We start from the raw sequence: 21,560 nt of genomic DNA on the forward strand, positions 1-21,560 counted from the left end.
TCTGCAATAAGTACCCACCACGAAGGGTCGGACTATATATATATAATATTTGAGTTGTTGAGGCCTAAGCTGTTCCGCAAGATAACGCACACAAATGGAACGCAGGCACACCGCGTCGGTCCATAACATATAATAACCTTGCGGTCGCGGTTTTTGCCTGCTCACTAGGGTTAGGGTTTCGGTGGGGACGTGCCGACGACGCAGCAATTAAGTCGGAGCAGGTGATGCGAAGAGAGGCCGGTGTTCACGGAGGTGGGACGCCCCCGGCCACGCTCTCATGGCCAAGGTGTTCGACTCTGAGATCGTCCTCCACGAGGCCCGGGCCGGCGCCTTGGCCCCACCAGGATCGCCGAGCGCCTCATCGGACCGGCACTGTCGTCTCCACGAGCTGGTGCAGGAAATCTTTACAGGGCCAAAAATAAGCGTGACTACAGCCATAACTCATTCGTCGGCGGTTGGCACTCCTAAACCAGCCGTCGATATCGTTGGAAACCTCTTCAGGAACAGATTAGGATAATCTCCTGGTCTCGTTCCGATCCAATTCCGATAAGATCGAGCCAGATACAGGTCGAGTGCGGGTCAGACGTGCCTCCACTAAGACGACTCCTAAATAAAGGAGAAACCAACCCCCATAGAAAGAGAGAGAGGGATTAGAGAGGCAGAAGGAAATTAAGGATAACCAACGGACAGGACACCCAGAGGACAGAAGAAGAGAGAAAAGAGGGAGAGGGAGAGAGGGAAAGGAGGAAAGGCATGGAAGAGTGCAGGCCTTTGGCGTTCTTGATAGGCTTGCCGTTCGCCGTCCTCTCGTTGGCCATTTCCATCGTCGGGGTCGCCGTTTGGCTGGTCGGGTCGGTGGCGTCTCCTTCGACCATCGATGCCTTGTGTTCTCAGAAGCCTCTTCTCAGGGCTTTCGCTTTGTGTTTGCATCTCAGGTCGGTGCTGAGCTGCGTGTGCCCGTGCTGCTGCTGCTGCGCGGCCGTGGCCAATCTGGCGATGGATCTCATACAGCTGCCCTTCACGGTGATACGGTGCTTCGTCGATCAGATTCCCTGTTAACGGCTCTTTCTGGAGTCGCCTATGTTCATACGTACGCCTCCGTGTCTCCTAAGGACGCTGCTTCTTAATGTCTTCTTCTGTGATTGATTTGATCAGTGTTGAATACTGTGTAGGTGTGAGATCGATATGGAAAGTGCTGGCCTTCAAAAGTGGTGTTGTTGCATGGCAATGAGCTGATTACGTCGACACTCGGATTATAGAATATGTGAGAAGCAGTGATGGATGCCGCCGGTTGTGCAATCTAAGATTTAAGTATTTGGTATCAGATATCAGTATGTAAGATGCATGGGTTCAGACTGATTCATTGTTCATGTGTCTTCCTTGTATGTTTACCGTCGTAAAGGAATGACCAGTACTAGCTAAATTATACTAGCATCATTATTTAGATCAAATATGTACCAAAATGAGCTGGGGCCACAATCCGAGGACCGACTTTGAGAGTGCGACTAGTTTTAAGATTGCTGCTGCAACGAAGATTTCTACGACGTACATGTGGTTGGATCGCTGAAGAATTTTAAGTCCGATTGGTGTACATACCGCCTGTATATTTAATTACATGCAATACTAACTGGATTTCTTTATCCTTAAGAAGGTTGTTGTCTGACGAAGCATGGAGAAGTTTATTTAATGCGCTCCAGATTCCATAATGTTACGTCGATGACGCAGAGGACAACCTCAAGTATACATAATGTTAATTCTCCAACTACTGAAAGAGCTCCAATTTCGCTCGACACAACACTAGAATGGCACTTCCACACATCAATCACAGGTCTCAATGTTTAGTTTGTCATAACACTATAAGAGAACTTGCGTGCTCCACCTGGAACAGATTTATACCACGTTAGTACAAGTTAGCAGAAGGTATGCAACTGCTCAATAACACCAGGTCAAAATTACCAACAACGACATTTACTTGCTTGTATCTTGTATACACATGTTATACATACGACCCAGCAGTTGCTGTATGGCCTGATCACTTGTACTTGGCCCAAAAAGAAAGAAAAAAAGAAAAAATTGGATCAACTACGTATATAGTCACCATTTGTACAAGATAATGAAATTCGAAAAAGCACCATGGTAGGAATGGGATCGCCCTTGTTTCCTTGCGGAACCGTCAATCCAAGTTGGTCCTGACGTCAAGATCTTCGAGGTGATACAAAAGCAAAATTCTATAGGAAAAAAAAAAACCATGGAATATTAAAACACTATATGAAGAACTTTTGGATGGTGCAGTCACCCAATAGCTTGGCCTGAGGAACCTGCCTAATAAAATCAATGGTGAACTCCATCACTCTTTCCAGTGGATGCATTTTGTTATATAAGTCTGTGAGAAAGCTTTGAATCAGTATCAGGACTGCTCCCTGCCCCAACAAGTCTTGTCCCCCTAATCACTGTACTCCGTAGAAAATGATGATGCACCATCATCTTCGTCTGTGTTTCTCTCTGCAGTGTCTCCAATCTCATCCTCGTCCATATGATCATCCAAGTCGTTCCCATCATAATCCACATCATCCTCATCACCCTCTTCATCCCTCTCCCTGTCTCCTTCAGATTCATCATCAATTAGCCCTACAGGCTTGCTGGCAGCATGGTCATCCCTAGCAGAGTATATTACCTGATCATCATAATCTTCTCCTGAAGCTTGACCATTTTCTTCGGATTCTGAACCTGCACTAGCATCATCTTCAACATATGCCGTTCCAGTTTCACCTATAGCCCACTCTTCACCTGCACTCTCAGGGGACACCTCAATTCTAGCCTGATCAGTGCTGGTATTTGCAATTATAAAGCTGCCCAAAAGAGAACCTTTATCAACTGTATCTACCCAATTCTCCGAACTTTGCCTAGGCCTACTGGATCGGCGACCACGGCCACGACCTCGACCACAGCCTCGACCACGGCCACGACCTCTTCTGGTGTACTTCCTTGTGGCCTTCTCAAAACTATCAATATTTTCGGTCCTAAGCTCCGATCTTGAGGAGCTTCCACTTCCTCTCAACCTTCTCCCTCCTTGCCCACGGCCCCGCCCTCTCTTACCATCACTGCCTCTGCCTCGACCCCTGCATCCACTAACAGAATCACGCCACCTCCCTTCATGATCATCGTATCCAGCTGTGTCCATTGGCTCTACCTCTTGCATTTTGTGGACAACGACATACCGTGATTGAAGTTTCTGTAGAAAGATGTTTTAAAACCATGAAAAGCAACCAAGACAGGAAAATGATACAAAATTTCCACTTAGAACAAATGATAGAGAAATAATAATAACATTTTTTTCCCTCCATCATCACAACCAATTTTTTTCTGGGTACAAGAAAATAGCATCTTCTTGACAAGTTAATAGATGAAAATCATGACTATAGAATAGTAAGACATTCATTTCCTATTAGTTACTAAAATATCCATTTCTTTTAGCATTCTCGATCACATGAACATCAAGTTACTGAAATTATTTTTTGTCCAGACATATAATTGTTTGTTTAACAACTACAATGCATGAACAATGATAATGATAATATGATCACAAAGAAGTATAAGCAAACAAGACCAGTGAATAACCTGCAATGGAACCATGATAGCAAACTAAACCTAACATGTCATATTATAGACAAAGGAAAAATCCAACAGATTAAAGGTTGACTTCAATAGGAACAAACTTTCTCCAGAGAGAATATATAGACCAGCGGATTATCAACATTCAGCACATTTTGATAAGCAGATTATCAACATCATATCTACATAATTACAAAAGGTTAAGATGGAGAAAATAAAGAAGAGTGTCTAATTTAATTGAAAAAATACACATAATACAGACTTATTACATTTTTCTCCTCGCTCTTAAAGTAACTTATTGACCTTACATTTTATGTCTGAGAATCAAACGATTGAAAAACAATCCAAGTTTTATGGTTGGCAGGACATAAAGCTCCATTTTACCAACTAAAGTCTATGGTTCAGAAACAGTAACTCTTCCCTCATTCAAGTCCACATATTATCAAGATTGCAGATTAAGATAAAAAAATTCCCAGAAATAACAAAAAAGAAAGGGAGAAAGATAACTTACAGTACAGTCTCCTTTTTCTTTATGAGACTCCAGCTTCCGGTGCAGCATATAAGAAATTGAAGAATCAAGATCTAACAGCCTTAACGCCACAGCTGCTGAAGTATCAGGCATCCATGGTAGTACAGGAACTGATCCCGAGTGAGAAGCACCATTGTCAGTATAAACTCCAGGAGTGTTGTAACTCAGCAGTTCAGTTGTTGTTTCGAAATTTGATGACAGAAAATCTCTTCTTATTGCACCCTCCAACAAAGTCAGAATCTGAAAGCAGACAACACAGGGTATAGATAAGCTCTGAATTTTATCATTAAGAAAATAGCATATAGAGACTAGAAAACAAATGTGCACTGCAGATTATTATAACATTCAACAATTAAAACAAATGTGATAAAGAAGATTTGACACCACGAATACCGCATTTCAAAATCAGGCAGCACCAAGTTGTTTAAGCAACAAGCCCACCACATGACGATTCATGTGCTTCAACAGAAAAAATATCAGAACTCCATGCTCAGATAAGCAAAATCATAGTCATGATGCCCTGTCCTTCAGAATTTTCACTGTAAGGAACATCAATAATATTGATGTGGATATTAACAGCTCAACTGAATCTAACCCGTCTCAGTTGAAGTTAGAACTCCAGATCATCACAACCCATTCTATTTCAAGTCTTACTTGTCCTTGGATGTAATGCGCCTGGGGCCACATGAAGAATGAACTAGGTTTATAGATTCTTCAAGCATTTACTAGTCTAGTATACAACCAGGGAGCGTCAACCCATGTCCACTGAATACGATGCTCAAAACTGTACAATACAAACCACTCTTTCTAAAATAGTTTCCATCCTTCCATTCAATGTACTGATAATAAGGCCAACCTTCACCCTGTTGATAAAGGATGATTTGACCCAACAGAACAGTCTGATGAATTTGGTCCCTCAAATGATCAGAATTAGTTCATAATCAAGTTTAAATGGAGTAGCAGCTTGGAGTGGCAACATGCTACCACTGTGCTATCTTGCTAAGGGTCTCAGTTGGATCTCACCCCAGTATAATAAACTAATAGCACAAGCAAAGCTTTAAAGCTAAAGAATGTCAAGACATGACATGTGAGCATGTCAACATGACAAACCCTAGAAAGTAAAACATGACATGGCTTTGGTACAACAATAAATCAATAGATTTTGGAATTATAGTTTTATACAACAAGATATCTTTTGAACAATTTAGACAATCTATCATATATAAGCTTAACAAGCATAACTAACAATACACTTCAGATGCACATGTAAAACATAAAGGACATTATCACACTAATAGCGAGTTAAAAAGCCCGGCCAAAATACATAATTTGCAGGTATTTTACACATCGAGAAGCTTTATGCAGACAGAACTAGTGGAATATATATATAGAATAATCAAGTTAATATAGGTGTAGATAACACAAGTACATGATAGATTTTAAAGAAGACAAACACCAGACACACAGAACACAACATGAACATGACAAGCATTTTGTAGTGACCCTGCTTCATAGAACACAATGGTGAACATAGTTTTTTGGAAATTCTGTAAAAAGATAAGTTTCATGCTTCTGCTTCTCAGCAACTTCGAGGGTCATTTACAATGATTATAACAGTAAGAATTCACTCCAGTTCAATGAAAAAAGAGAACTTAGAATCTTATCTTTTCATTAATCACAATACCAAATCATATGCACCAATGACCAACCAATTCATTACTTCACTTCAGGACAAATGGAAAAATTGTTTATTAAAGTTCAACTTCTAAAGAAAGGCAGATTATAACTTAAATAGAGCTTCAATGACAAAAATTGAACTAATAGAACTGTAGAAGTCGTTGTTTCATGTAATTGTTTGTTTTGATCTACATATAAGGCCAATTGGTCATATTCTACTGAGGAAAACAATTATGTTGATAATGTATCAAACATGTCAATACCTGAAATAGCTCCTCAGCAGATGATGAAGAGTGCAATTTCACACCCCAGGATTTCCTATATCCCTCCGTCCAAAAAGCCTGAAGAGCTTCTGCTGGAATTGAAACCTGTCAAAATTAGCAAAATTTGCAGAACAAAATTAAAACAGTTTCAATGATGTGAAATGAAAAGAAGGTAAAAAAGATTTATGGCTTGAATACGGTTTCCTACCTCAATCATGGACAACTGTGCCTTCAACAATCTAATCCCTATCGGAAGAGAGGAGTCAGAGACTTGGAGTTTCCAACCAGGATCTGATTTTCTTTTCTGTTCACACAGAGCCACATGCTCTGCAAAAATTGCATCAGGGTTATGAAAGGTCTTGAATGTCTTGTGGCAAGAAGGGCAATGCTTTTCTTCAGCTAAAAAGGACTGGAAGCAAGAATCACAAGTATGAAGTAGCTCGGAGCATCTTTTCTTCCCATATTTCATTGCATATAAAATGCAAGGATTATAGCATTCCTTCCACATCCATCTGAATAAATCTTGGTATCTCCTCAGAGCAGCACTTTTCTCAAATTCATTCTGCCCAAGTTCAATTCTGAAAGATGCTGAATTCTCCAAGCCATCAGAAGCAAGACAACAGAGGGTACTGCTAGGACTGTCAAGTTCCACACTGCAGTCTGGACTTGATGCTGTTCTGGTCAGCACTGTTTTAACATGATCTCTAACTAACAATGAGGACTTGAAAGCTTTCTTATTCCTTCTGATTGCCTCTTTAAAAGTTGTCTCTATTCTTTGCAACATGGAATGCAAATGTGATTCCCTAATCCCACGTGTATCTAGAGTAGCTAAAAGAGCATCAAATGCCTGCATGCAATGAAGACAAAAATCTCAGTCATTAGGACCTTAAAGAACTTCTGAAACTGATAAGTGTAATGTCCAAACTGAATTTATCTGACAGTATAGACAGAGAAGCCACTAAAAATAAACTGGTGAATATAATCATGCATCAAAAGATTCTTTGCAATCACATTGAAATCTTAGAAATTCATTAAAAATTTAAAATAAAAAATTATTTTTGTGTAAAATAATATGTAAGGAGAATGGGCACAATGATAGTGCACAAACACAATTAACAAAAAGGTAAACATGGAGTTATTTGTTAAAAAAGGTTTTTTTAACAAATAACTTGTACACACTACACACCATCTTGATATTTTTAGACCAAAATAACTTTGCTATTATATCAAAGTTATATACACCAACTATTGCAAATAATACTCTTTTTGACCAAAATTAGAAAATATTATTCACTATTGAATTTGTCTGACTTCCACAGTTTTGGATCCTTTCTTATCTCCCAGAAAGCAAAACAGACAAGGATAATATTCTGCTTATTTAAATAATAATAAGAATAAATATTTAACCTTTGCTAATCAGTTCCTCTGTTAGTAACAAGTGATATCCTAAAAAATGAAAATATTTGGTAAATCGTAAAATTCAACCAGCTTAAATCTATCTTAGAAGAGATTGTCCTGGGCCTAGAAGCTACTATACCACCCGAGCAATCTAATATGCAACTTCATCTATTACAGTGCCTGTAACTGGAATTAATGCATGGTATCCAAAAGACTAGGTAGACATATAAATTCAAAACCTAAGTGAATATTGTATCAACCTACAAAATTTTGCCAATATCATTGATTCTTTTCAGAATGTCAGCATACTTGATAAATCATATCTCGTATGGACTGCAAGGCTGCCCTACCAATGCAATCTGTGATACTTAACTGAACCTATATATTGCTGATGGCAATTATTTATTGGGTTTCAGTTTTGAAGATAAAATATTTTCCCATTTGTGTTTGTACACTACGTAGCAGAATGTGTATAATAGCTGTATCAACTGTTCCAGACGTATATATCTTACATCAATAGCTTCACAGATTCATGAAATAACAAAAGGTCTTACATTTGTCAGGAAATTTCATAAGGATTTATCGATTAAAGAAGAAGTTGGAGACACATCTACCTCTTCTGAATCAATAAGCAGCCAATGGCAATCTTTGGATTCAAAAAAAATCCTCCCAGAACCAGGATCATTTGGCGAAGAAGATGTTGTAAATTGCCAATAGCGATTTTGCCTGCGGTCTTGACCTAGGGGCAATGACCGGTAAACATGGAGTTGCTCTGCCTTGTAACCAATAAATGATTTCAACTGGGAACGTGACTTTTCAATAGCATATCCATAGTGTTGAACTGGAAGAACATCTGGACTGGTAAATTGTTGTCCTATAGACATATTACCAAGATTAACCTGATTTGTTTCAAGAAATTGCTCATTGCTAATTGCATCTAGATTACCATTGTTACCCTTATCAACACCGTCTAGTGGAGTTTGACTTTCCTCTCCTGCACCATAAGTTAGAGTTGCCTCGACTTTATATCCACCAAAAGCTGTACCTTGTAATCTGTTAGAATATTCTTCTCTAAACCGTCTTTTATCAAGCTGTGCCTCTGCCCACATTTGTTTCTTCAGAGCATTTGCAGCTTCCAATCGTTCCTGTTAAGTCCTTGGATCAGTTCAATGAAGACAAGACAAAAGGAATAATAAAGAACATGACACAAGACTATCCCATTAGTACCTCAAGAATAGCGCGTATCAAATTTCCTTCGGTTGCCACTCCTACCAAAGCAACAAGGGCATTTAGGCGCTCTTCCACGGTCAATTCAGAATAATCGCCTTCTGATAATCCCTGAACCCATGGTTCACCAAAGTTGCTTTCATCAATCTCTGTGTCCTCCATATCACCATTGCCTGCTTCACGGCAGTTTAAATTGATGTCAGGAAGTTGGGGAACACCCGAAGTGCTTAATGTTTTCGTGTTCTCTGAAGGCATTTGAGGACCTTTTCCCGCATTGACAATTGCTCCCCCTTTTTCCTTTCCTAACAAATTCAAGGTCCTAGAATGTTCTAACTCGCTTGTCAAATGATCATGCTTATCCACTTTTGCATCACTGCCACCATCATCAACTTCAGGTTCAGCAGCAGCATCACCTTCTGAATCTTCATCTCTTTCAGCATCATCTACATCTTCTGCATCCTTCTCAGCTTCCTCAGAGTCTGAAATTGCACTATGAAATACTTGTATCTTTTCCCGAGCAGCAGATATCACAGCATCTGCATCAGCAGGATCTTTCCTGTAAGGGGATCTTACACAATATGTTGAAGGAGCAGTTCTCTCAAAAAGTTTTGTGTCTCGGGATAATGCTGCAGAAATAGATGCCTCTGGTGTCTTGCTTGTGGTTAGATCCCTTAATCCAGATTTCTGATGATGACATAAGTGGCTTAAGAAAATTAAGAACAAGAAACAAAACTAAAAAAACACATTTACCTGAATCTTATCTGCAACTTCTAGTATTGTAAGGCCTTTGCTTCCCTCAAGAGAAAGAACATGAAAAGCAGCAAACTTGACTGTTCCAGGAGTCAAACGATGCCGAGATTTACGTCGATGAGTAAATCCCCTTACTTTCAATATAGCAACAGCATTTTCAGCTGCCAAGCCATTCCGTAAAGTCGAAATAATGTTCTCACCATCATTACCCTGAATAGAAATTGCTTAACACTTTTATTAGTCACACCAAAGATACTGCTATAGCATCTTTGGATCGGTGAAACTACTCAAATGATAACCAAAACATGAGCTTGGTAATAGAAACAAGTGACAACATATAAGAAAAGTACCAGCTGCATAAGCTGCTAATATTTCCACAGAGATAGTTCATAGCAAAATGTTCAACTATTATTACCTATTGGATATATAACATTGTATATTATCAAAGAGTCAATGCCTTAAGCAAAAAGTTTCATATATAATTACATCATTAATACATAGTCATTTAAGGAAAGAGACACATTTTAGCAGTTATATTTTTACTAGAATGAGAACAAACAAAAAAGGATTTTTTTTTGGATTTCCTAGATAACATGATTGGAAGTAACAAAGAAGGTTATTTATATTTTGGATTAGAGAACAGAACTTGGCGAATAATAAATGAGACAAGCCTAATTTTTCTTCCTAATTCCTAGACAATAAAGGACCACCTGAGGCAGGTAGCAAGTGTGCATCGTGGCTGCTGGCAGTCCAGGTGAGACCAGGTCAGTCATAACTATTGTACCTCCAAGGGCAGCTAAAAAACTGATGCAATTGACTGCAAAACAACAGAAAGTTTGTTGCACCAACTATGATGCAAACTACCTCAAGCAGAAATTTGTCCTCGAGAATGGCAATGACTGGCTATGGCAAACAGTGTAAAGGACAGCAGGAAAACAAATGAAGAAATAAATATGCACTAAAGAGTTCTTCCCTGCTCTGCCATTAAAGCAGTAAAAACTTAAAGAAATAAGTTGTTTAGGTCCCTCCTCATAAGCCTAGCATGACCATGTAAAAAATGGTTTCAGAAGGAAAAATAACTGTTTATGGAAGCTCTTCCAGTTTAAGTCAAACATGCTTCAACCATCTGTTTCCAATAAACTAAGTACTCCAGTATTTTACTACATTGAATCTCATTAATTCCATGCACATCTGCAAATCTTTATTTTCTTTGTTATAGTGTCTTGTAAGCATTTTAATATAATGGAAAAAAATTAAAAAAAAAAAAAGTATCTAATGCAGCAAACTCCCACCAATGCAGGATCTGGAAGGATCAATGTCTTGCATCTAAATATAATGAAAGGAAATTATTTTAAAAAATAATATCTAGGGAACGAACCAAATGTCATAGAAATAACAACAATCAAACTAACTCCATCAAACATAGTGATTAGCTTATATGGATGTAGCATTTTATTTTCAAAGTTCATGCAGCAAAATAGAGGCACCTCATTCTCGTTCCGGAAATGTACACGTTCCACGTTTCTTTTCTTCAGTTGTGGCCCAAATCCAGCCGATAAAGCAAATTGTCGCAGTATCTCAGGCCATGTTAAGTAATTCAAATGGCGCTGCCAACTGTGAATGTTAAAACCCCATGCATGTGCCTAGCAAATGTAAGCAGATCATGGGTATATGAGATGAACGGCGTCACAACTAGAAAGCAGTATTCAAAAAGTTTGAAATTGAGGTGAGAGAGCACACACCCCCTCAACAATCTGTGGATGACCACCTCCTGGATTCACAGTGCAACTTTGACTAGCCCCAAGTGTGTAAGCAGGAGTCCTCGCAACATCCTCGACGTCCTTGATGATGGATTTAAGTAGAGCAACGTGTACTTCTCCCAGAAGTCTTGAATCCTATGAAAATTATTGGAGATCTTCAGCACAACAGAAAAGGTAAAGCTGATTCTCATGGTTCTTTATAATGGTCATGGTTAGCATGATAAGCATTTCAGAATCTGCAGCTTAGTTGAATCCATATGACTGATTTTTAGGCTATTGGTTATCAAACTTCCACAATTTTTAGCAAACTACATTGTTGATGCAGATTTATTAACTCTCATCCTCTGTACATACTTTGTTATGTTTTTGCTCCTGGCAAGACATATCAATGAAATTGCATTTATGAAAAGTGAAGTCTCAGTCTCCCTCATTTCACCAGAGTATCTACCACTTGCACAAATAAATAGTGTTAGCTATTTCTAATTCTACAATCTATCATCATTTCAAACACATAGGCTTTGAAATATAAGTCCTCCCCCAATTATTCCAGTTCCTATAAACCATCTTAGTTCATTAATATGTAAAGTGTGTGTGAGATTCATACAAGGCAGGCAGGAGAAGACCACAAGCAGTTGGTGAGTCAGATATACTGACCAAGCTAAAAAGTTTGTTGTAAAGAAATTCAAATCACTAAAAAGTTGGTTTTACATAAAGAGAATGGCTCTGACTATCCAAAAAATTATTCGTCCAAGAACTGAAATCATCAGAAAATGAAAAATAAGCTCAGATTGGACTCCCACAAGAGCTAGAATTCCAATACAAGGTCATATATAGCATTTCCCAGACAAAATTATTCCACCAAATACAAAACATGAGATTTCTAGGTTCAGATAAAGTGAAAGTATGAGAGCACTCACATAATCATGGAGAGATTGCACAAACTCATCAAGAGTGAATGGCCAAAGACCAAGTACATCAGCAAAAGTGATTAAAAACTTCCAAACCTAAAATTCCAACCAACAGCATAAAGTAGATGTGTTAGGGGAATTTAAAATGGAACTATTATAGAAAGGAGTAAATGAAAAAAAAAGGGAATTCTATAAGCTTGAAACTTCAGAAAAATCATAATTGTCAGATAAAACACAAACCATGCAGAAGATATAGCACAAGGGAAAAATATAGCATTGTAATGGAATGATAACAGATTATAAAAATGAAAAGAGTAGAAAATGCACCATAAGAAGGTTAGCTATCTTCTCGTCAGAATCTGCCCAAGGTTGAATCTCAAACGGCCTTTTCAGTCTTACAGAACTTGGTGGAAATGCAGTCAACTTACCTGCAGTCAAAACTTACATAATTTACTCTTTTTTTATCATAATGGACATTAAACTCAATATGACCAACTTCTATGAAGTTATCCAAGAATAAAGTTGTTGCAGTAGCAATTCTACAACATTTACCAACAAATTGCTCAATATCTAGTTCAACCAACACGGAATCATATAGGTAGATTTTTTACGATTAATGAAACACATACTAACAAACTGTGAAATATCATATACACAAGAAACAATGAGTCATATAATGCAGATTTCTAGAACTAAACTGATTAGGTAAAGAGAACCATACTCCTGAATGAATCAAGTTGTTGCAAAGTTTCACTGTCAAGAGCAAAGATCGAGGAGAATCCTTTATTTGCTGCAGCAAGCTCCAACAACTCCAAGCGCTCATCCTCAATAAGCTCCATATATTCCTTTGCGATTCTGCGGGCAGTGGCTCTCTCACGAGCAGCTTTCAGTCTTGCTGCCTCCTTCTCACGTCTCAGTTCTTCTTTCTGCCTCAGCTTCTCAGCCTGAGCTCACCCAGAAAAGTTTTAGCAAACTATTTGAATCATGAAAAAAATGGTAGAACAATTTTTATGGAACCTACTCTACAGGATTCCTTGAGCAAAAACTTCTCCCTGCGTTCATTTTCACGCCTCTGTTCACGTTGGAACTTCTCTTCTTCCCGCTGCCTTTCACGCATCACCCGTTCTTCTTCTTTTCTTCTTTCCCGTTCATGTCTCTCCATTTCCCTCTGCATTTGTTCTTCTCTCTAAAGATTGATAATTTTGTTTTAATACTGGATACTGAACATACCAAAGAGAAATTTTGAAGTTTAAACAATAAAGAAGCACCTTTCGCCTCAAGATATCTTGTTTCTCAATCTCCTTCCTAATCCGCTTCTCATGGGCTTCCACCTCCTTAGCAATCCTTACTTCATCACTCTGCATATGGCAAAAATACGTTATCACAACAATTATCTGAAGAAAATTAAGCACAAAGCTGCACTGATTAACGTGTTGTACATACCTTACGTTTTCTGTCCAATCTCCTATAAGATGACAAATATGGGTTTTCGAGTCCAGGGACTTCACCCATACCAAACTGAGCATCAGTTGCAGGATCTGGAAAGGAGTTACCGTCAAGAGAATTGTCATACTCCACTGAGACCGAAGGAAAAGCTTGTTGCCTGCCTTCTTGAGTCAAGAGGTCGGCACTCAAATTTTGACCTTGAAAAGTATAGCTTGGTCCCTCGTGGTCATTTACATGCAAGTACCTTCCCCCTGAAGGTAAAGATGTCATCTTGGTATTAGGAGCATCTGATGAAGACTCAAGATAATGAGACAGGGAGACCCTGTCAAGTGCCTCTGACCGGACACTTGGCTGCTTGGGGATAAACTGATATTCATGAAGAGCTCTAGGACCCATCTGCAGACGCACTGTATGGGAAGCCCCAACTGCAGTTTTTCTCTTCCCTTTAGATGAACTTGGTAAACGATGTTCCATGCTAGACAAGAAACTTGATGCCTGCAAAGCAGTAAGATTCACAACCATTGTATAAGTTACACTGGAGGACCATACTGTAAAGAACAAATCAAATTTATACTGCAATATAGGGTCAACACTTAATTAAACTAGTTAGATGTCAAAAATCACAAGGCACAAAAAAAGTAAAGAACTGGTGTCGATTTGCAACAGGACTTCCATTAGGCCACAGTAAGGGACAAAAATTATTTACCATCTTTGTATCATGTCTCTCAAACATATGGCCACCATGGGGCCACACAGGCTGCTGTTCTTGAGTTGGTGTCTCTGTTGAAAAATTTTTAGAAGAATGAGTAGCAGAATTTAAAGAAAAGTACGACAATGGGCAAAGCATATATAACTAAACATAATTACTAACACACAAGATACTTAGCAAAGAAAAAGCTTCAATAGAGAAAGAGGCGCTTAATGTGGTGAAGTCGACAAAAGTGCCATCCAGAAAAGCTCAGCATAATCAGAACCATATTTTGGGTCACTGATACATCTTTTGCCCACCATTTGTTTACAATTTCACATTCTCCGGCACAACCACCACTCTAAGTCATCTCCCAAAATTATAGTTATGTTAACCTGCACTATTATTATTCAGACCCTTTTCACCATCTAAATCACCTGTACACACTTCTGGCTTCAGCAACTCCCCAATACTTGGAATGGAGCAACTCAGGACAGTGAAAATACCTATGCCAGAACTAAAATGCTGGTTGCAAAAATATATAACATATGCACCAACAAGATAACATGACCATAGCAGAAGATGATATTTTGGTATCACAATCATGTCGAGTAATACCTATTGGCACCCCAAAAGCACCAGGTGGCAGTGGATCAAACTCAACACCGAGGACCGGCCCATCCGGCCTCAGTGGCTCCCCGAGCTGCGCTTCCACCGACGCAAGTATCTGGCACTCCATCACGGCCAGATGGGCGAGGTGCGTTGGCGGAGGCGGCAACAGGGCGTCATAATACCGCCTTCCAACAGCTGACATCTCTGTACCAATCCTCGAGACAGCCGCCGCCGTCCTAGTAACTGCCCTCCTCGACTCCCCGCTGCTACCGTAGGGGCTCGAGCTCAACCCAAGGCCCCCGGACTCCGAGGACAACACATCACTCTGGGGAGGCAGCACCGGCGGCGGTGGCGTCGGCGGCAATGACTCCGCCTCCCTCCGCCGTTTCCTCGCCGACTGAACCTTCCGGTCCTTGAGCCTCCGATGACAGAACCACATCTGGAGCTGCCGATCCGAGAGGCCAGTCTTCACCGAAAGCTCAGCCCGCAGCGCCTCCGACGGATACGCCTCCACTGAAACCAAAAAAGAACAAACACACACAAAAGAATCACAACGATATAAATCACATATCGACACCGATCGACGCCCGTCCGAGACCGATCAGAGACCCGGAAACCCGAAGTGGGATAAAACAAACCGGCGTAGGTGTTCTCGAGGATCTCCAATTGGTAAGGGGTCTTCATCTTGCGCTTGGGCGGCTTGTCTCCGCCCTCCGCCGGCGGCGGCCTCTCCTGCTTTCCATCCCCGGCCTCCATCTCCTAACCCTAGATCGAACAAAAGGATTCCTTTCCACGGAGGCGAAGAACAAAAGATAAAACTAATTCGTTCCGCCTCGCATTAATTTATAGCACGCAACCGAAAAACATAAAAAGGTGCGAAGGAAAACCCGAAAAAAATAAAAAGCAGCCGTGGAAAAAAGGAAGAACAGAAAAGAAAGGAAGCGATGTGCGGTGAGATTTGGGGGAGAATAATAATAAGAATAGAAACACGAGAGATGGAATAAAAGATAAATAGAAGACGGGGAATTGGGAGAAATAAATGCAAGTTTGATTTGGGATTGGCGTGGAACGGATGGAACCCCCCATGTCTTCTGTTCTGTACTCTCCTTTTTCTCTTTGTTGTTTGGGGGAAAGAATAATCAAACATGAGGCGATCGTAAAGCGAACGAGAGAGAGAGAGAGAGAGAGAGAGAGAGAGGGAGGGAGGGGAGCGATCGTGGGGTTATGATTTGGGGTGTGGGGGGGTTGAGTTTTGTTGTTCTTCGCACCGTTATTGCCTGCTGCTTTTGTTTGCGCTCGTTTCGGTTCGGGGGCGTGATTTAGGCGGGTGTGTCGTGTGGCGTCTGTTTCCGTTACACCCCTCGGTGCGGTACGGAGCGTGCTCGCTGTCTCGGTGAGGTCTCGGTTTGGGACCCACTTTGGCCGCCGCTCGAAGTTTACCTGCGCTTCAGTGACGTGGCGCAGGAATATATGAACCTTTTTCGGAAATATGTTCTGTATAGGGTAAAATTTTCGAAAAAAATTTATTTTTTAATACCTTTTAGTTAATACTTTTTATAAAATTTATAATTTTATTAAATTAATGATATTATCCCTATCTTCGTATTATAAAATTCATCATTGTTTTTCTTTTTTTTTACTATCGATGATCTTTCTTATCAAAGACGATTGATCATACTAACTATAAAGGGTAAGATTTTTTTAATGGAAGAATGAGTGTTTTGTCGGAATTTTTAGAAATGAAGGTGTTGTATGGAAATCTCTCAAAATAATATTTTTCATGAATTTATCATATATATAATATGTTTATCTCTTTGTCTCCTTTGATCTTCGAATCATCCCAAATATGAGGTCACCTCCTACCATGTTGCCATCACGGTGCTTCTATCCATTTTCATGCTAATACATCAAATATTTGATAAGATTATATTAGGAACTGAAATTAATTTAGTTATAATTAATAAATAGATGCATGTGATAATTAATTCGATTTTAGTTGAATAAAATAATAATATAAGTCAATTCAGACTATGATTATTGATTAATTTATTTGGGATGAAATCAAGACTATGCGTAACGAAAAAGAAAGATATGAATGAGGAATAAAGAGAGAGACGATGTTGCATCGCATAGGGATGCTCATTGTTTTTGGTATATATCTCACCAAAATTATGATATATAATTCATCGGATACATTGTTTCGTACATATTATAGTCAATTGAATCCAATTGGATTCACATCTTGAGTACATATTATAATTCATCGCAGCATGGTGAATCCAATTGACTTGTGTGTTGAACATAGATCTAACACAGACGCTCAAGCGAGTGATCTGATGTGTGTCGATCAGATGAAGGCAAATAACCTAATACCAAAGTTTGAATACGAATCTAACAAGAAGCTTTTGCTACCAATGTTAGAGATGTTGGATGGAGTTTAGTAAATGATTCGATGGCCAATTATGTAGAATTCAAATTGTTAAATCTAAGCAATCGCACCGAATGATAGTCTAATTGGATCCTAATAAATTGGATTTAGTTGGAGAATTAGCTGAAGGATTATGAATTAGTTTGCAAATGTTTCCGATGATTGGGAGTTCAGTCAAATGTAAAATATACAAATCAAAAGTTGCCACCATTTGATTGATTGTGTTTGTTCTATTAATTGACCATAAGACTTGACGCTGATCTTAGTCAATGGTATATATATATCAAACAAGTCGTCGTCTTGAATTGAGATGTTGACCATTGACTCTCCCATAGAAATATTTTTCCTGATATGTATTATCATCTAAAAATATATTTGTGCGGCCAAATCAGATCCGAGCTGTTGTTTTCTAGTTGACTCTCAAATGGATTGACGCATTGAGTTTTGTTGATATGGAGAGTGATGAAAATAATAGAAGATAAGAATAATTATTAAAGAAGCTTTATTGAAGGATTAGGAGGAAGGATTTCTTTCAACATAATAATTTCTCTCAACAGAATGGAGGATTTTCTTCAATAGAATAAAGAGATTTTCTCGTATAGTTAGAAAAATCTTATTTTCTATAGTATATTATCAGATGAATAGTCTAAATTAAAAGCGCTACTGCCAGCTCATCACGACACAATGTATCGAGTGTCTGATGTCGTATACCAAGTATGAATCATTTTAGTTTTGTTTTGTTGACGTACGATATGCTAGTAAACATGATGCATTTTGTTTTTGTTTTTGTTGACGTGATGATATGGTAGTGTGGAGAGTGATACAAATTGGAAGCGGTCTTTGTAAAATGAGACGTTGGCCCATTAAGGTGTGGAGCAATGAGACTTTTGGTGTCATATATTAATCATTTTTTTACCACATTTATTATTTATATGATAGAATATTGATTCATATGGCTTTATCATTATAAATCTTTTCAACTACATGCACAAACGAATCAAAAGATAAATAAATAAATATGATACATGATATTATATGTGAAAAGAATTCTAAAAAATCACAACTTTGAGTTTTTTTTTTTTTCGATAGAATGCCATGAGATATATGAAAAAGGTCACTTTGCTCTCATAATTTTAAAAAAATTATGTTGTATCCCTAGCCTTAATCGTGCTTGGTCGTCTGACTTGTCGCTCTCATATTTATCATCTTATGCATAAAGGCACAATTAAGAGAAGGAAGAGGAATAGCCAATGAGGGTCATGGTCAACCACGATGGATAACAAGGATTGATTAGTAAGGCTACTTAGTATAGGGCAAAAGAGAGTCGTCAGCAAGATAGAGGTGTGATAGAGGACAATGATTGATATGAGAAAAATGATCATTTAAAATAAAATAATATGTGAGAATTTTTTAAATATGGGATGCTATACCACAAAAGAAAAAAGTCATAAATATTTACCAATAATTCAGCCTTAATGATATTATATCATTGCTAAGGTTATATATATATATAATAACAAAGCCGAGCCTGAAACTGTTTCTAATCGACTAAATGAAACTTTTGTTGTTATTGAGATTCGTAAAAAAATTATATATTTTATTAATTTAAAATATTTAAATTATTATTTATAGTTTATATTAATTTTTTAAAGATATTCCTCTACTTAATAAATATAATCATTTCACATATACTTATTACCATATCAATAGATATCCTAAACATATTTTTATATTATCTTAAATAATTATTTTAATTTTTATTATCTATGAAATGATACTTAATTGTTTATGAATATACATCTCAATAATATTATAATATTTTTTTATAATTAATAGGTCATCAAATGTGATGATGAGATAGTTTCTTAATAGGATAAATGTGTATAAAATGTGAAAAAATACTCTACATCAATCGTCATAAGCTTATGAATAGAATAAAAGCACTCATACCGAAGAAGAGAGTGCACCATCATATAATGAATAATATTATTTAATATGAAGGATGTGGTATAACATGATTAATGTTACATATTTATATATTACACGTTACTTTTGGATTAATTATATATTAGCCAATGTAGTTAAACCCTTTAATATCCCAATCTCTATATTTTTAAAAAATTATATTAAAAATATTATAATTATGAAACAAAAAAATTTACCCTAACGTAATCAATTTTATCGATAAAAGTATAAAAATGATGGATTAAAAAATAATTTTAATATTTTTATAATGATAACGGATGAAAGTTCTGGAGCATGAGCAATTATTGTGAGTTACTATTGTAGATTAGGATGAAGAGCGACAATAAAAGAAGAGGAAGAAGAGGATGATGTAAATCTTTGTTTATCTCATATTTCATCATCGCTCTTCCTTCTCATTTACAACAAAAATCCGGGACCCATAGCGACACAAGGATTGTCATATGCCACAAAAAAAAAAAAACTAGAATATTAAAATTATTTTTTTATGAATTATTTTTATGTTTCTATCGATAAAATTAATGATATTAGGATAAAAAAAAATAGATGTTTCAATTTCATATAACTATATTGATTCTAATATAAAATTTTTAAATATAAAAAAAATATCATTTAGATCTAACTACATATGAGGAGTATATAATTACCCCTTACTTTTGTTGGTCACATGATTTAACATATAAAGAAGGCTCTCGTCTTAAACTCGTTGCAAAGAGGTGATACCGAGCGTGCGTCGTAGCGAAGTGGGGGATTCGTAGCAGATGGCGCGCGGCCAAGCATCGGCCATCCGGTGGACCAAAGAGATCACCAACGCGCAGGTCCTCCGGCTGATCCGTGCCGAGTCCGATGTCCGCAAGGCCCTCCTCGTCTTCGACTCCGCCACCGCCGAATACCCCTCCGGCTTCCGCCACGACGCCGCCACCTTCGCCCACATGTCCGCCCGCCTCGCCGCCGCCGGCCTCCTCCCCACCGCCTTCTCGGTCCTCGCCCGCGTCCCCGCCGAGCTGGGCCACCCGCCCCCGGAGCCCGTCTTCGCTGCCCTCATACGCGCCCACGGCCGCGCCCGCCGCCCCCTCGACGCCCTCCGCCTCTTCCACGACGCCCCCCGCCTCCTCCTCCTCCGGCCCTCCAACCGCTCCTACACCGCTCTCCTCGCCGTCCTCGTAGCCCACAACCGCCTAGACCTCGCTAGCCGCCTCTTCGCCGGCATGAGGGCAGCCGGCGTCCCGCCCTCCGTCGCCTCCTACAACGTCCTCCTCAAGGCCCATTGCACCGACGCCGGCAGCGGCGCAGACGTGGACGCGGCCCTCCGAGTGTTCCGCAGGCTGCCCGATCGCGGGTGTCCGCCCGATTCTTGCAGTTACAACACTGTGATCGACGGGCTCTGCAAGCATGGCAGGATCGGCGAAGCCAAGCAGCTGTTGGAGGAAATGAGTGACAAGGACTGCTCGCCGACCGTTGTCACCTACACTACTTTGATCCACGGGATGTGCCGCTCTGGCTCGCTAGACGAAGCAATAGAGATGTTCGACGAAATGACTAAGAGAGGGATTAAGCCGAATGTGTTCACGTACAGTTCATTGGTCGACGGCCTCTGCAAGGGCGGACGGTCGCTAAAGGCCGTCACTTTGCTGGATCGGATGGTCTCGGAGCGATGCCAGCCGAACGCCATCACCTATTCTGCGCTGATTAATGGGCTGTGTAAAGAAGGAAGGCTTGGGGAGGCATTGGAGATCTTAGATAGGATGAGACTGCAGGGGAAAAAGCCAGATGTAGGATTGTTTGGCAAGCTCATCGATGGGTTGTGCGAGTCTGGCCGTGCCCAGGAAGCCGCAAATTACCTCGACGAGATGGTGCTCAGTGGGATCACACCGAACCGCGTCACCTGGAATCTCCATGTGAGGATTAACAACACAGTTGTGGTGGGGTTGTGCGCTGTTGGTGATTCAAGCAGGGCTTTACGGGTGCATCAGAGCATGAAGAGCAGGGGTATTTCTACTGAACCGGACACATTCCATCATCTGGTAGATTGTTACAGCAAGAAGGGAGATGTGCACAAGGCAGCACGGGTTGTCAGCGAGATGTTGCTTGAAGGTTGCGTTCCTACCAGGGAGACATGGGCTGTTGTGATTGGTGGTTACTGGGAAAGGAGAAATGTGAGGGAAGCAGCTGAGGTTTTCTTGGATGGGCTGGTGGTGGGTGTAGCTCATTGAGGTCTTAATAAAAAGTAATTTGAGTCACTTCCTATGCACTCACTACCAAGTTATCTGCCAGGAAAT

The 21,560-nt window shown here is 39.4% G+C and overlaps 3 protein-coding genes across 5 annotated transcripts; 2 read left to right on the forward strand and 1 right to left on the reverse strand.

Annotated features, from left to right (window-relative positions):
• Positions 1-612: 612 nt before the first annotated feature.
• LOC135650133 (signaling peptide TAXIMIN 2-like) lies at positions 613-1,303 on the forward strand. The gene is made up of 3 exons (XM_065169296.1): positions 613-851; positions 936-1,090; positions 1,173-1,303. The coding sequence occupies exons 1-2, from the start codon at positions 754-756 to the stop codon at positions 1,057-1,059; spliced, it is 222 nt and encodes a 73-aa protein (XP_065025368.1). The 5' UTR covers positions 613-753; the 3' UTR covers positions 1,060-1,090; positions 1,173-1,303.
• Positions 1,304-1,948: 645 nt separating this feature from the next.
• LOC103997110 (homeobox-DDT domain protein RLT2) lies at positions 1,949-16,100 on the reverse strand. 3 transcript variants are annotated; one of them, XM_009418254.3, is made up of 19 exons: positions 15,509-16,100; positions 14,877-15,383; positions 14,277-14,350; positions 13,568-14,065; positions 13,393-13,482; positions 13,146-13,310; positions 12,846-13,068; positions 12,452-12,552; positions 12,134-12,220; positions 11,199-11,351; positions 10,944-11,099; positions 9,457-9,666; positions 8,707-9,390; positions 8,435-8,624; positions 8,094-8,353; positions 6,290-6,928; positions 6,082-6,186; positions 4,124-4,381; positions 1,949-3,232 (listed from the first exon to the last, which is right to left on the reverse strand). In XM_009418254.3, the coding sequence occupies exons 1-19, from the start codon at positions 15,624-15,626 to the stop codon at positions 2,444-2,446; spliced, it is 5,307 nt and encodes a 1,768-aa protein (XP_009416529.2). In that variant the 5' UTR covers positions 15,627-16,100; the 3' UTR covers positions 1,949-2,443. The 3 variants fall into 3 exon arrangements, with proteins under 3 accessions (XP_009416529.2, XP_009416528.2, XP_009416526.2); XM_009418253.3 differs by having other exon boundaries at positions 8,426-8,624; XM_009418251.3 differs by having other exon boundaries at positions 8,094-8,624.
• Positions 16,101-19,954: 3,854 nt separating this feature from the next.
• On the forward strand, positions 19,955-21,521 carry LOC103997111 (pentatricopeptide repeat-containing protein At5g46100). The gene has a single exon (XM_009418256.3). The coding sequence runs from the start codon at positions 20,043-20,045 to the stop codon at positions 21,492-21,494; it is 1,452 nt and encodes a 483-aa protein (XP_009416531.2). The 5' UTR covers positions 19,955-20,042; the 3' UTR covers positions 21,495-21,521.
• The last annotated feature ends 39 nt before the right edge of the window (positions 21,522-21,560 follow it).

This window comes from Musa acuminata, chromosome BXJ3-9 (assembly GCF_036884655.1).
Source record: "Musa acuminata AAA Group cultivar baxijiao chromosome BXJ3-9, Cavendish_Baxijiao_AAA, whole genome shotgun sequence".
In the NCBI taxonomy this organism is placed as follows: Eukaryota; Viridiplantae; Streptophyta; class Magnoliopsida; order Zingiberales; family Musaceae; genus Musa; species Musa acuminata.